Source organism: Mangifera indica, chromosome 18 (assembly GCF_011075055.1).
Source record: "Mangifera indica cultivar Alphonso chromosome 18, CATAS_Mindica_2.1, whole genome shotgun sequence".
Taxonomy (NCBI): domain Eukaryota; kingdom Viridiplantae; phylum Streptophyta; class Magnoliopsida; order Sapindales; family Anacardiaceae; genus Mangifera; species Mangifera indica.
This window is the reverse complement of record NC_058154.1, coordinates 3959296-3973603: the sequence shown is the minus strand read 5'-3', so window position 1 is coordinate 3973603 and position 14308 is coordinate 3959296. Positions and strand designations below refer to the sequence as shown.

General features: G+C 34.6%; 2 protein-coding genes across 3 annotated transcripts; both read right to left on the bottom strand.

The window, feature by feature from the left end:
- Positions 1-3518: 3518 nt before the first annotated feature.
- Positions 3519-7441, bottom strand: LOC123201320 (ammonium transporter 2-like). The gene is made up of 4 exons (XM_044616772.1): positions 6609-7441; positions 6244-6529; positions 6060-6163; positions 3519-4083 (listed from the first exon to the last, which is right to left on the bottom strand). The coding sequence occupies exons 1-4, from the start codon at positions 7248-7250 to the stop codon at positions 3646-3648; spliced, it is 1470 nt and encodes a 489-aa protein (XP_044472707.1). The 5' UTR covers positions 7251-7441; the 3' UTR covers positions 3519-3645.
- A 458-nt stretch (positions 7442-7899) lies between these two features.
- LOC123202303 (nudix hydrolase 15, mitochondrial-like) lies at positions 7900-9385 on the bottom strand. 2 transcript variants are annotated; one of them, XM_044618162.1, is made up of 4 exons: positions 9012-9380; positions 8789-8931; positions 8596-8715; positions 7900-8338 (listed from the first exon to the last, which is right to left on the bottom strand). In XM_044618162.1, exons 1-4 carry the CDS (start codon positions 9322-9324, stop codon positions 8114-8116), a joined length of 801 nt encoding a protein of 266 aa, XP_044474097.1. In that variant the 5' UTR covers positions 9325-9380; the 3' UTR covers positions 7900-8113. The 2 variants fall into 2 exon arrangements, with proteins under 2 accessions (XP_044474097.1, XP_044474098.1); XM_044618163.1 differs by having other exon boundaries at positions 8016-8338; positions 8567-8715; positions 9012-9385.
- Between the last annotated feature and the right edge of the window lie 4923 nt (positions 9386-14308).

The following is a 14308-nucleotide window of genomic DNA, read 5'->3' as shown; positions in this document are numbered from 1 at the left end:
AATATTGATTGTAAGATTACAAAAGTTAATTCTTCAATACAATGAATATTTCCCAAAATCAATTGTGCATATAATAGCTAATCAGAAGTTGCAATTACAGTGATAAGTTAGCTTCACAAAATAATACACAAAAACTCAGTTGAGTTCCCCACTGCATAAGCCCCACTTCCAAGAGACTTCTCTCTCCCCACTTTTCCCTAAATGTTGCATCCCTCTCTCCTCTTAAGCGCCTCCCCTTCTTTTAAACTTTTTCCCAACCGTCACTTATTTTTTTCTATGATTGCTTTTGTACTATAGTAGTGGTTTCTTGGTCTTGTACTGCAGCAATCGTTTCCTGGTCCTTTTTCCAAGAGCCAAGGTTCTTCTCTTTTTTGCTTCCTTTTTTCCTGCGGGAGATGTAAATGTGAGTTCTAACAAAGAGAAAGTGATCCATTCACATTTATGCTCTTCCGACAAAGAGCAGACCAGCAAGGAGCACCACAATTACTGCTACACAGGCATACTGCAAGAAGACCATGGCATTTTGTTTTGTATTTTGTTTCAGGGAGGAAAGCCTGTGGGATCAGGAAGTCCTGGGGAGTGACAAGGCCAACTTTGCCCCAGAATGGCAGAAGTTGATGACCAATTGACATCTTGTAAGTGCAGAGCCAGCAGGGCATAACAGCAGCAAGGATATAAAGGGCCATATTGGCTGAGTTGAAAACCTATTTCTTCTTGATAAGACTTGCATAAAGTATAACTAGCCCAGACATTTCTTGCATGCCAACCAGAGCCGCAGATACCATATGCCATTCATTATCACCTTTGTTTAGCCAATCAGGTAAGGCTGCAGTGGTGCCCTGCTGGTATGCAACCCGAGCAACTGAAGCCACTGCCATTATTGGTTTTAAGGCTTGGCTTCTTGCTCCAAACTGTCTACATGTGAGATGCAATAAACTTATTTTACAGTGTCCAAAACTTCAAATGCCTGGTACGAGATTCCTAAAGGGAATCTAATGTATACCAGTTAGCACAAGCACACTTAGTATGATTACTATACTTTAAGTCTAGGTTGTCACAGTATCTTTTTACGGTCAATGAGGTAGCTTGTTGTTATACTGAATGTAGTTTTACCAACTTGGGGAGATTCCTGTCGAATGTCCAAATCTCAAATCAGGGAAAGAAAACTAGACGCTCATTAATGATGCTTGGCTGTGACTGTGGAAAACTAGTTATATAAACCATGAGAAAACCATCCCCCAAAAGCTAGTAACATTGCATGATGGTGACTATAATATTCACACCAAAAACTCATACTTTTGGATATAACTTTGCATGATGGTAATTCTAATATCAAATTATAACTTTGAGAGCTCAAAGTTATATTAAACGCTATACTAGAAGTCTAAATTTTCTGATGTGGAATATAAGTTACATACCTTGCATTTAGGCTTGTAACACAGACTTCGCTTGAAATTTCCCTCCCAGCTGGAAATGAAAGTGATACTTTAATCTTAATATTGATTGTTTGTTTTTTGACTTGATAGTGTTTATGTGACTCGTCTTGCAAGCTTCTAGATTCCATATTGTTTTGGTGCATTTGAGGCCATTAGTAGCAGAATCTTGATCTCCAGGATGTGTGGGCTGCTCAATTTTAGAAACTGAGTATTCGTAGTAGGTATTCATTGTACATCTCTAAGAATCTATGCACTTTGAGAGGTAGGTTTTTTTTTTTATAATAAAATATTAAATTTAAAATTTTAATGAGAATTCGAGTGATAAATTGCATTCTCAATTTTGATTATGATGAAATAAACATTTTGTTAATAATAAAATTATGTGTATGCATTTTTGATATATAATTTAGGTATACAAATGATATATTATTATGTAATTGAATGATTTTAAATTAATGATAAAATAGCATTCAATTACATGATAACATCATTGGTATATTTCGAGCGCATCAAAAGTTTGCTTATGAAGTTTCCTTTCAGAAGCATAAATCATTTTTCGAAGTATATTCTTGGACTTGCCTTAAAGAATGGTTACGAACGTGAATAATTTGTATTCACGCAATGTCGGTAAATATTGATTATGGGTCATGATATGTAATCAAAACTCCTTGATTAAGTTCACGGATTCGACACTTAAAACACTCGTCAGTTAGTTATAAGCTATTCAATTAGCAAATAGATTCAATGTTAGCTTGCGGGATGATTCAAGATTAAAGGTGTTTGCAAGAAGCATTCCCATCCAAAAGCTTAAGGGGGAACAAAAGTTGGATGTTACCCCAATTTTCGTAATCTATATTATTAAATAACAATTTTTTCATGATTTTAGTAATCTCAATTAAAACTAAATTAAAATGTAATAGTGCAAGTTCATTTAATAATGATATTCATCAATAGTCGTGATATTACATGTATATATCCATATTATGTATGTAACCTAACATCTCCCAATACATTGTACAATTGCCTAAGGGATCAAACAAGTGCCTATAGCATTTAGCATTTTCATTATAATTCTATCAATATTTTCAAAAGAGTCAATAATATAACTGTAAATGTATATTTTTAATTCATAGGCTAAATCATATTAAAAATCTCTTAATGCAAATTTCATTAGTTTCTCCCCCAAGTTTTGGTGAGAGAACAGTGAGAGGTCATAGCAAGGCATATTTTGTCTAAGTTTCAACCTTATAATTTGAGGCCAAAGGATTTATTCTCACCCAAAATATCTTGTTTTCTCAAGTTTTTACGTCTTATGTTTGAAAATTTTAATCACCTACCCATGAATGATTAAAATCAACAATTTTAAAGATAAAATCGTCATTTTATCTGTAATATTAAAAATGAACTTAAATTTAATCTCTTTTTTCCCTCATAAATCTTAAAAACTAGAAGTTTTCTCTTAACCTAAGTTTTAAAAAATGACATTTTCTTCCTAGGGTTTAATTTCCAGATCTTCGAAGTAAAATCCGATGTCATTATTGGCAACGAATATCTCCCGGCCTCCTCTCCCTCCAATGGTCAAGCTTTTTTAGTTTTAAAGGTTTAAATGACATCGATTGATGTTGAAAAGAACTCCCAATTTTATTGGGAAGACAAAACTATTCATCTTTGTCAGGAAGATAATGTTTCATCTTTCTCAATGAAACATCGTCTCTTGTTGGGTTTAAGATTGTCGGCTGGAGGGAGAGATGGTGAGAGAGCGACCGTCGGAGAAAAAGAAGGGAGATGTCATCGAAGATGACATTGAAGTTTGAAAACTAAACCTTATGGAGGGAAATGTCACTTTTTAAAATTTAGTTTATGAGAGAAATTGTTAGTTTTTAGGGTGTGGGGGGGGGGGGGGGGAGGGAATGAAATAAAATTTTAAGGATTTAAGTTTTGTTAACTTTAATTGCTCATAGATAGATAAATGAGATTTTTGAAGTTAAAAAGACAAAAATTGAGATCAGAAGATACTTTAGGTGGAACATAGTTATTTGGCCTATAATTTGACCCAAAGTCATCTCCACTCTGGCCCACAGCTAATAAATATACATGTTATTATGCTTTTCGCATTTAATTTTCGAAAGACACATCCATTATAACAACCGCAAAATAGTATTTACAGTAGCAAAAGTTTATATTTAACGTCACATTAATCCATATCCACTTACAAATTAATAGTGACTCCTCTTGCACCATTAATATAGGGTGACGGTGCTATGTCTTCTGCATATGATGAAGAAGAAGTCAAGCCATGCTTTTTTGGATCATATCTTTCTCCATCTCCCCATAGAGCATATGCTTCTTCTCCATGAACGGCATCGTCTCCGATCGCAAGCTGATCCTCTGGCATTCTCAACGGCATGAACACCCTTATAGCTAGAAGAATGATGGTGGTTGAAACTAAATTCCAAGCTATGACAAAAACCGCGGCAGCCATTTGCTTCAGTAGTTGCACCCCGCCACTTCCTCCGTAAAATGCACCTCTTGTGGGTTCTGGTAGAATTAGCCTGCAGAGATCTGGCTCCGCCAATAGGCCCGTTAAAAGCCCACCCAAAAGTCCAGCCACCGCGTGTGTATGAAACACACCTAGAGTATCGTCCACCTGAAAAAGGAAAAGATTTCACCGCCTCAAGTTCGAATTATGGAGGTGAAGTGCCAACAACCTTACTATGTTGTAAAACTTGGACATTTCTGTCGATTTCTTCTTACTTTCAATCAAGTGCTCTTACCTGATCAATAAACAAAATCCCAAATGCCATTCTCTAATCCTTTTTAATTCGGATTTTATACAGAGTTACTTGAGTTCAAAAAGTATGATTCGAAAAGTGGATTTCTAAAGAGACACCCCCACAATATAGACCTTTATGAATATATTTAAGCAAATACAACAATTAAAACTTTTTCCTCTTGATAGTTTAGTCTGGTAAAGTAAATAAAATATGTGGACTGGAATGATTTGTTGTAGACTTAGTGAGAAAATGCGACTAACAAGTATACTTATTAAGTATCAATCAATATTCAAGAAGGGGGAAGTGTGTGGTGTAAAATGAAATGTCATTATTTAAACAGGTGCACGTACTTGTTCAATAAAAAATCCCAAGTAATACTATCTAATCGTCTTTAATCTTGTGGGTAGATATATAAGTGTGAAGAAACTTATTTACAATGTGAGAGAGGTTCAATAGCACTTCTATTAGTCTAATGAATAGGTATCAAAGCCTAATGTTTAAGAACAATTTTATCCAAAATTCACCCAGACACTATTGATCTATATAATTCCAAGTCCAACTTTGGTAAAAATCTTATCCCTGATTACTCAGTTATTCCATTTTAAAAATCCATCTGAGCAGTACAAATCCATAAGATTCTATCTTCAATTTTGGTAAAATTTTCATCCAGAAATCCTCGCTTTTTTGGTTTGTTTGATCAATTATTGATACAATGGTAACCCAACATGTGATAAATGAATGATTGATTTGTTGTCAGATATGGGCATGGCCCAATTGTTTGTAGGTCGAAAGACTTGTTCCCACCTAATGTTAGATGTAATTTCAAACTCATACTTTTTGATTTTCAAAAACTCAAACTCTCATTAACAAAATTCTGTTAAGATTTTCAATTACAATTAAGGGCAAAACTATCATTTAACAAAAAAAATTAAAAAATTAAAATTTTATCACATTTCTTCTCTCTTAGTTTGAAAACTAACAATTCCTCTCCTCCCCCTCCCCTTCAAAGTTTAAAAAGTGACAATTTCTCTCATAGGGTTTTGAAACCATTACCGGAGATGGTGAAGTAAAGTTCACCATCTCTAGTTGCGTTCACCATGGGTCGGAGCTGTCTCTTCACCTCTTTGACAAGATCCCTTTGTCGTTTGGCTTGGAAACTCATTATCCAAATTGGATTCATCTGAATTCAACGAATCATTTGAACGATGTCAAGTTCTAGATGAATCGTCTGGACAACGATATCAAAGTTGAAGATAAGATCTTGGAGTCAAACAGATCTTAGAGTCAAAGACAAAGAGATCTCGGAGTTGTCTTCATCATCTAGATGATGAGTTTCCAGGCTGAATGATGAAGAGACCTTACTGAAGAGGTGAAGAAAAGGCTCATCATCTCTATAATGGTTTTAAAACCTTAGAGAGAGATTATCACTTTTTAAAATTTAAGTTTGGGTGAGGGGGGGGGGGGGGGGGGAGGAATTGTTAGTTGCCAAACTGATGAAATATAATAAAACTTTAATTTATTAAATTCTTTTGTTAAATTATGATTTTATCCTTAATTTTTATTGAAATTTTTAACAGAATTTTGCTCATGAGTAGAAATTTAAATTTTTGAAAGTTTGAAGGTATAAGTTTGGAATTACACCTAACCTTGAGTGGGAATAGGTCTTTTGGCCTTGTGTGTAAGTGGAAAATTTTGGCACAAATTGTGGCAAACGTGCTCATTATTAAACCATTTGATTTGCCAAAAATCTTCTTTCCATTTGTGTGATTGGAAGTGGGTATGAAAGGAGCCGCCTAACTTACAATTAGTCAAGCCTTTATGAATTATCAAATGAATGGCGTGTTTTTACCTTCTGTAGAAGACTAGACGTCTTGTGAAGGATCATCATGGACACCCACGGAATGCTTCCTGATAATATCCCCATCACAATAGCGGCCCACGATTGCACCAACCCTATTCCAACACAATTAATTCATACAAATGATAAAATTTTATAGAAGAAAATTTCATCTTTTTATGTTCAGAGTATATACCTGCTCCTGGAGTGATGCAGACGAGTCCAGTCATCATGCCCTGAACGGCTCCGATCACTGAAGGCTTCCCAAAGTAAACAACGTCGAGAGTTGTCCACACAAGGAGGCTGGTGGCTGCGCATACGTTTGTATTGAGTACAGCTATTGAAGAGTCAATGTTGGCGGCATATGGAGCCCCACCATTGAAACCTGACCACCCCATCCATAGCAGCCCCGCACCCGCAAGCATCAGTAGAACATTATTCGGAGGAAACCTCTCCCTGTCACTCTTTAGTCTAGGCCCTACCTGTTTCATACATGACAACACAAGTTTAACAAACAAAATTTTGGAAAATTTAATTTGATTTCTTTTTCATTTTACTCACCCAATAGGCCGCTGTTAAACCAGCAATTCCTGAGGAGAGGTGAATGACATAACCACCAGAGTAATCTATTACACCCCAGTGGTAGAGAAAGCCACCACCCCAAAGACTAAAAGCACCGACGGTGTAGGAGAAGATAAGCCATAGAGGCACAAAAGCCATCCAGGCCTTGATATTCATACGCCCAAGAACCGACCCAGCTAACAAAATAAGGGTGATAGCGGCAAAAGTGAATTGGAAATACACAAGTGATGCCATGGGATAGAAAGGCTGAGTCACCTCAGTTTGGCCCCGATAAATATGGGAGCTTTCGGGGACTCTGGCTTGGTGAAGCAAGTACTTCTGGCCGAGAGCTGGACCACCCTTGCCCCAGAAAGGGAGTAGTTGATCACCAAAAGCCATGCGGTAGCCTACAAGAACCCAGCAAATGAGAACGGCCGCAAAGGCATAGAGGGCCATAAAGGCAGAATTCACAGCCCACTTCTTTTTGACGATGCTGGCGTAGAGGATAACAAGACCAGGCATGCTTTGGATGCCCACGAGAGTGGCTGCTGTAAGTTGCCATGCATTGTCACCTTTGTTAAGCCAGTCAGGAACCGCCGGGAGTTTCCCTTGATAAGCTTCTGGTATTTGAAAGCTAGCCATTGGTCAACCTTCTAAGTTATTGAGCCAATATCTTTGTAAAGAGTTGTGTTTGTGGAAACTTTAATATATATTGGTTTGGTGGATTGGCGTGTAGGAAAAGGTGAGAAAGCAATTACTGACCTTATTTGTCTGATCAGCTGCTAATTTAGAAAATTATTTTGGAAAGGACGTGTGAAAATCAAAGGATTATGAAGCGGCCTTTTCACATAATTATATTATCACGAGGACAGTCAAGTACAAAGTGACTAGTGCCATTTGTATTTGGACTTCTTCATGGCCTGCCAGCTTTGGACAATTTTCCATCTGGAAAGCGTAAGGAATTTGCTCTGCTGGGTCAGTCTCTGGTATGATATTTTGTTGTGGAAAAAAGTTTTACATTTTTTCAAGCAGAAATATGATGCAATCTCAAGCGTTAGTTCGATTGATCATCATCAAATTGCGCCTTGTTCTAGAATTAACCAATGTATTTCCGGGCTGCATCAAAATTGTCAAAGTTGTCCCAAGTCAAGGATCAAAGAAGTTTCTAAGAAACTAATTAATAGAGGAAAAGTACAACATCCCACACAAAACTCATTTCTATTAGTACTCGTTTTGAGGCAAATCAAAGATATTGAGTATATCTGGCAAATAAATTTAAAAAATAAAATCGTAATAAAATATGTGTTGAAATAGATAATAATTTCTCCAAACTCAGGAAAAATGCTATGACCATCCCACAAACTCAGACCCATTGGTCAGAGTGTTACAAAAAGAGCCACGGATTTCTTGAGAAATTAAATTGCCGTTTTAACTAATGCAGCCAAACTTTTGACCTATAGATATTACATTGTAATTACACCGCTGAATATAATACAATCAAGTGATTAAGCCAGGCTATTCAAGGCTCTTTGCAACTCTTGAAAGTCAAGAAGATGTTCATACTTGAAATCCGGAGGCTTTTGGTAGATAACAGAGGCTGCTCTAATCAGAATGCTTGCAGTCAAGCCACATATGTGAAAAGCAATCCCTTGTTTAGACTCGAAATCAAAACAATGGAGAATATATTTCCAACCAATCCATTCCCTCTCTTCAATTCTATGATTTTCTGCCTGGAAAAATTAATAATCAACTATCAGTTTTTGTGATTCCCTTAGGTTAAACTCGCATCCATAAAACACTCAAAATATATTGGATATGCATCATTTGGAGATGATAGCAAAAGATTGGTCAAGCAGTTTGTAAATTCCTAATTTGTAACTGGGTATTAAACTAAGATGTCATGATGTTACAATTCATTTTAGTCTTTGATTCAAAAGATAAGGAGAATAATTAATTACCCAATAGAGTGAAAAATAAATAAAATAACCTTGAGAAACATTTCCAGTGGAGCGTCAAAAATGGCGTCAACTTCATGGGAATTGAGAACAGGATTGAAATCTTCTATCCTGGATATTAGACCTATCACAGGGACAACCTTAAGCTCGTTCTGCATCAGTTGCGTTTATAAATTCAGATTTTGGACACCGAAAAAGTAAACAAAATTGGAAAAAAAAAAGTACCAGGGAATCAAAAGCCTCTAAATTGGCAACAATTTTAACCAATTCCGAATCTAATCCAATCTCTTCCATGGCTTCTCTTAGTGCGGTTGCGGAATCATCTTGATCTCCATCTTCCATTTTTCCTCCTGGCAATGCTACGTCTCCTGCCCCAAAAGAAATGGTGCCTCAGCCTCCGTTTTTTTTTTTTTTGACAGAAACATTAAAAGCAATAACTGGACATTACCTGGATAAGAAGACAATTTCATAGATCTCTTTGTCAGAATAACTCGCAGCTCCCCTTCCTGGCCTTCGAAGAGGCAAATCAACACAGCTGCTCTCTTGTCCTTCCAATTTACACAGCTACAGCAATGCTCATTTGGCACTAACAAAGAATCCATGTTTCCAAAATTTGAGCCATTACTAATGTCACCGTACTTGCTCTCTGCCTCTTCTTCATTGGCATTGACATGTACACTTGGGGGTTTGAAATTATAAAGCTGCTCTGCAAGTTTTTGGAGTGTCTGGCTTCCACAATTCTCCCCTTTAATGCATCCCATCTTAGTATTTATGCTTGTTCATGGCACAACACAAGCTATCTTATTTTATATATATATATATATATATACAAAAAAGGAATCACATCTAGAGAATATGTACTGATTCTGTCGACGTATTTGCAATTAAAAATGACATTTCCAATTAACATCTGAACCGTTGTAGAATCAAGTGTAAGACTATGAAAAGACAAATAAAAAAGAATAAAGAGTCGTTTTTTTAATGTGGCTCAATTGGAAATACCGAAAGTTGTATTAAAACGCTAGAACGATTATTAGGAATTTGTACTACTAGTAGACGTTAAGATCATATACATAATTGTTTTTGTAAAATACAGAAGTACGTAGCTTGATAGGTGCCGCTGTGACCCTAATTTAGCAAGAAAATAATTTATTTTTATTATAATTATTAAGATTGTGATTTGATTAAAAGATACTAAAAAATTGTTATTTAATATTAGATAGACGGTAGAGGTCATTTGAACCATTAATTTTTTATTTGTGGCTTTCAAAATAGATTGTATTCTATCTGAAACTTTCTCGAGTTACGAGTTGATTTAACATTAGTTTTTTATATATAATTTAAACATACGGATGATTTGTTATAATATAATTAAATAATATTAAATTATAGATAAAAGAACATATAATCATATAATAATATATTATTTTTATATTTAAATTATATATAAAATATATATACATGTAATATTCTTATGCTAAAAAGGAGTTTTCACTACCTAATAGCATTCACTCGCATATTTTACTTTCTCAAATACCCTCTTAATTGATAAACTCTGGTTTCCATAATAGACTGAGACAGTGAAGCCATGTGCAAAATTTAACAATAATTGCGGAGTCAGAAGAACCATATTCATTAGAAGAGAACTGACCGGGAATTATGCAGATTCAATTGCAAGTCGGGCAAGTATGCACAATTGCTTACAAAGACCGCTGCTTTTACGATCATAATCCCTGCTAGTTGCCAGGTACCACCACTTGTATGTAACTTGAAGCTCAAGTTGAGTTTCCTATTGTTTGTATTTGCAAATGTGCTCGCAGACCCAAATTTTATTTTTGCTCAATTTTCTGTTAAAGGTCTTAGGTTAAATTCAATTTGATGTAAGTTTAAACTCCGGCTGAGCTCAAATCAAAGTAATTATGTTTATTCAAACTCGTCTAAATTAGGATGGTATATTAAAAGATTATCCGTAAAATAAATAATATTACTAATGAAATAAACAATATTATCAAATAAAGAAACAAATCGATCTTGAGTTATTAATTCAATATGAGTTAACTCTGATTGAATTTACCTTAACTGATCCTAAAGACTAAGTTGTCGGCAATTTATCTCCCGTCATTAAGGGCAGACGGACGGGGGGTCAAGCGGGGTTACTTGACCCCCCTTTGACTCATTAAAAAAATCAATTATATATAATATATATACACTCACATACCATTTTAGCACCTTATATTATATATATGATATATTATGCTATCAAGTGTATTTTCAATGTTTGAATAAATAAACAAGTATAGTTGAATTTGAGTCGAGTTTGTTTTAAACTTGAAAATGAGTTTGATTTGAACAAACCTAAAACAAGTTCAATTCAAATAAATTCGAGTTAGAATTCAAGTTCAAGTTTGAAAATTTTTTAGTTTGAACTTGAGTTCAAGTTTAAGGGGTATTTGACTCACTAAACTCACAAACTTGAAAAAATTGATATAAATAAATTAAAACAATATCGTTTTGACCAATATGTATCAAAAAAACGTAATTTTAGTCATTTTTTGCTTCATTATAGTATTGAATTGAGCTTAAAATTTGACTTGGTTCAATTTGAGCTCCTTTCCTTTCAAGCCGAACTTAAACAACTTTAACGAAAGTTTGGTCAGTTCAAGCTCAAGTTTAACTTTCTTCAAATTATGTCGAGCTCGAGTTTAGCTTGACTCAAATCTAATACTATAAATAAGTGATAGAGACAAAATATGCGAGGAAGAGTCATTTGTGTTTCTTACTTGTTTACCCATTTCTCCACAACATTAAATAAATATTTATCTTAATATTTGTGAGCCACATTATATATATTAATATAAATATTTGTGTTTATTTTAAGGCCAAAAGATTTATTCCTACCCAAAGTATGTTGTTTTTTCAAATTTCTTTCAATTAACTTTGAAAATCTCATTTACTCACTCATAGACAGTTAAAATTAACTAGACCCTAACCTTTTAAAATTTTATCTTTTTTTGCCCCCTAAACCCTAAAAACTAACAATTTCTCCCTAGACTAAGTTTTAAAAAATGGCATTCCCTCTCCCTAGGGTTTATTTTTCAATCTCTAACGCCAAATTTGACGCTATTGCTGATGACAAAGCTTCTCCATTGTATCATCATACTCCGACAGTCTCTCTCCCCTCCTTTAGAATGCTAACTGAGATAAATTTGGTCTAGAAAGACAAAGAGCTTCGTCGGAAGTTGAAGTTCTTTGTCTTCCCAAACGAAAAGACAAATACCTCATCTTCGTCTAGGAAGACGATTGTCTTCCTAGACGTCTCGCTCTAGGAAGACAAAAAGCTTCGTCTCCTGATGAAGCTCTGTGTCTTTTTACGTTAGATTTGCGTCAACCAATGTTCTAGAGGAGGGGAGAGAGACCACTAGAGCATGGTGATGCATTGAGGAAGTTTCGTCACCGATGATGGTATCAGATTTGGAGTTGAGAATTGAAAATTAAATCTTATGAGAGAAATATAATTTTTTAAAACTTGGTTTAAGAGAAAATGATTAGGTTTTAAGGGTTTTGGAAAGAAAATGAGATTAAATTTTAAGTTATTTTTAATATTACTGATAAAATAATAATTTTATCTTTAAAATTATTAATTTTAATTATTTATAAATAAGTAAATAAAAAAATTTAAACAAGCAATATAATTTATGTGAAAAATAATCTATTGATTTTATTTTAATTTAAAATATATTTATTTTATTATAACATTTACCCTTTAATATTATTTCCGACTCTGCCACTGCCCTTCGTCGATTCCCAGGCCCATCTGGCCCCTTCTCCAACGCAAAAAATCAATAATAGAAATGTACTAAATTGTATTTATTTGAAAGTGGACATCATTTTCGGTGCCAGTACTGTATGTTTGTGTGAAGTCACGTCTTCTTCAGCTTCCGTATGGAATCTGCCAAAGCTCAGCGCCTATATGAAGCGGCCACTGCTTTTTGCACCTGTCACTCCCACTTGTCTGCCAGCCCTTACCGACACTGTAGAGGTAGACACCGCAAGTTGGTGGATCCGACCAATCTGCTCAACAGTGTTTATCTGAAGGCGAAATGATTAATTTTCACCTAACATTTAATAGAAAGACTAATATCCACCGTAAAATTTAATTCAAAAATTAACCCATCCCATAGCTTCTATTAAAATTTGTTATCAATTATAGGAATAAAATTATTATTTAATCAATAATATTAAAAAAATAAAATTTTATCTTATTTTTTTTATAATTTAAAAACTAATAATTTTTTTTATCCAAAAGCTTGAAAGGTTACTTTTTTTCTTTAGGGTTTTATTTCTTCCCTTCCTTTTTTGACAACATTCTCTGACTAATCTCTCATCTATTAACACTCCCTCCCACATCCTAGACAATGACCCTACCACTGTTCTTCGGTCATGAACACAAAAACTCATCTAGATTCATCGGTCGACAAATGCATTCCTTCCCACTATCTTCATCACGTTTGTGGTCGAAGAACGATCCAGATCTATATGGATTAGCATCAAAAGGTTAATTTGATGTGAATTAGTTGGTTGAACGAAGATGGTTCATCTTCGTCTAACAAAATTGCTCCAGTGGGAAAGTTGACGATAACAGAAGAAGATGGTGGACAGGTTGACCGACGGTGGGAATGATTTTCGGTCACTGAAGAAGGAAGAAAAAACCCTGAGGAAAAAAGTGAATTTTTTAAAACTTAATCTTGAGAAAATTTGTTAGTTTTTCAAACTAATGAGAAAATGATATAAATTTTTAGGGTTTTGTAATGAAATAATGATTTTACCCTTTTCTCTAATAAAAACTTTTAACAGAAGTTAACCCATGGGTGGTTGATTGAGTTTTTGAAACCCCATAAATGTGCATTTGTTTTTGCATTAAACTTTGGGTGGGAAATAGTCCTTTGGCCTTATCTCCATTGTGATATTATTTATAACTATTTTATAATAGGCCAAATGATAATTTCCCACTAAAAGTATGATACAAACTCAACTTTTCACTCGTTAATTATCGAAAATCTAAATTCCTATTCGTTTGTTAAATTTTATTATTGCAGTTGGAGGTAAACTGCTATTTACTAAACTATTTAAAAAAACTAAAAATTTATCACATTTTCCACACTGAGTTTAGTTTTCTAACAAATTTTCCCTACCTAAAGTTTGAAAAATGAATATTTTCCCCTTAGGGTTTTCCAACCACCACTATTAGCAGTCAAAGATGACGACGATCGATTTCTTTCCCCCTCCCAACTTCTTTCTCCATCTTGGTCTATCCCTGGCCATCACCATCTAACTAAACCAATCGATAATGACGCTTTTGCTAATCCTAATGAAGATGATGATTCATCTTCAATCGTCTGAGAGATGATGAGGATTTGTCGTCATCATTTGAGACGAAGATGAATTGTCATCTTTGTTTGAAGACGAAGTCGTGTCTTCATCAACCACTTTTGTCAGTAGTTGATGGTCGAGAATGAAACGATATTGAGAGAGAAGCATGGAGGGAGAGATAGCGTGGTTGTCACCATCTCCAACCGTTGCCAACAGTGGCTGCAAAAACCCTAAGAGAAAATCTATATTTTTCAAACTTTAGATATTTAAATATAAGAAAAATTATGATCAATTTTTAGTTTTTTTAAATATTTTTATAAATAACAATTTTACCCTTGACAATAACAGTAAATTTAATAGATGGATGAGTATTTA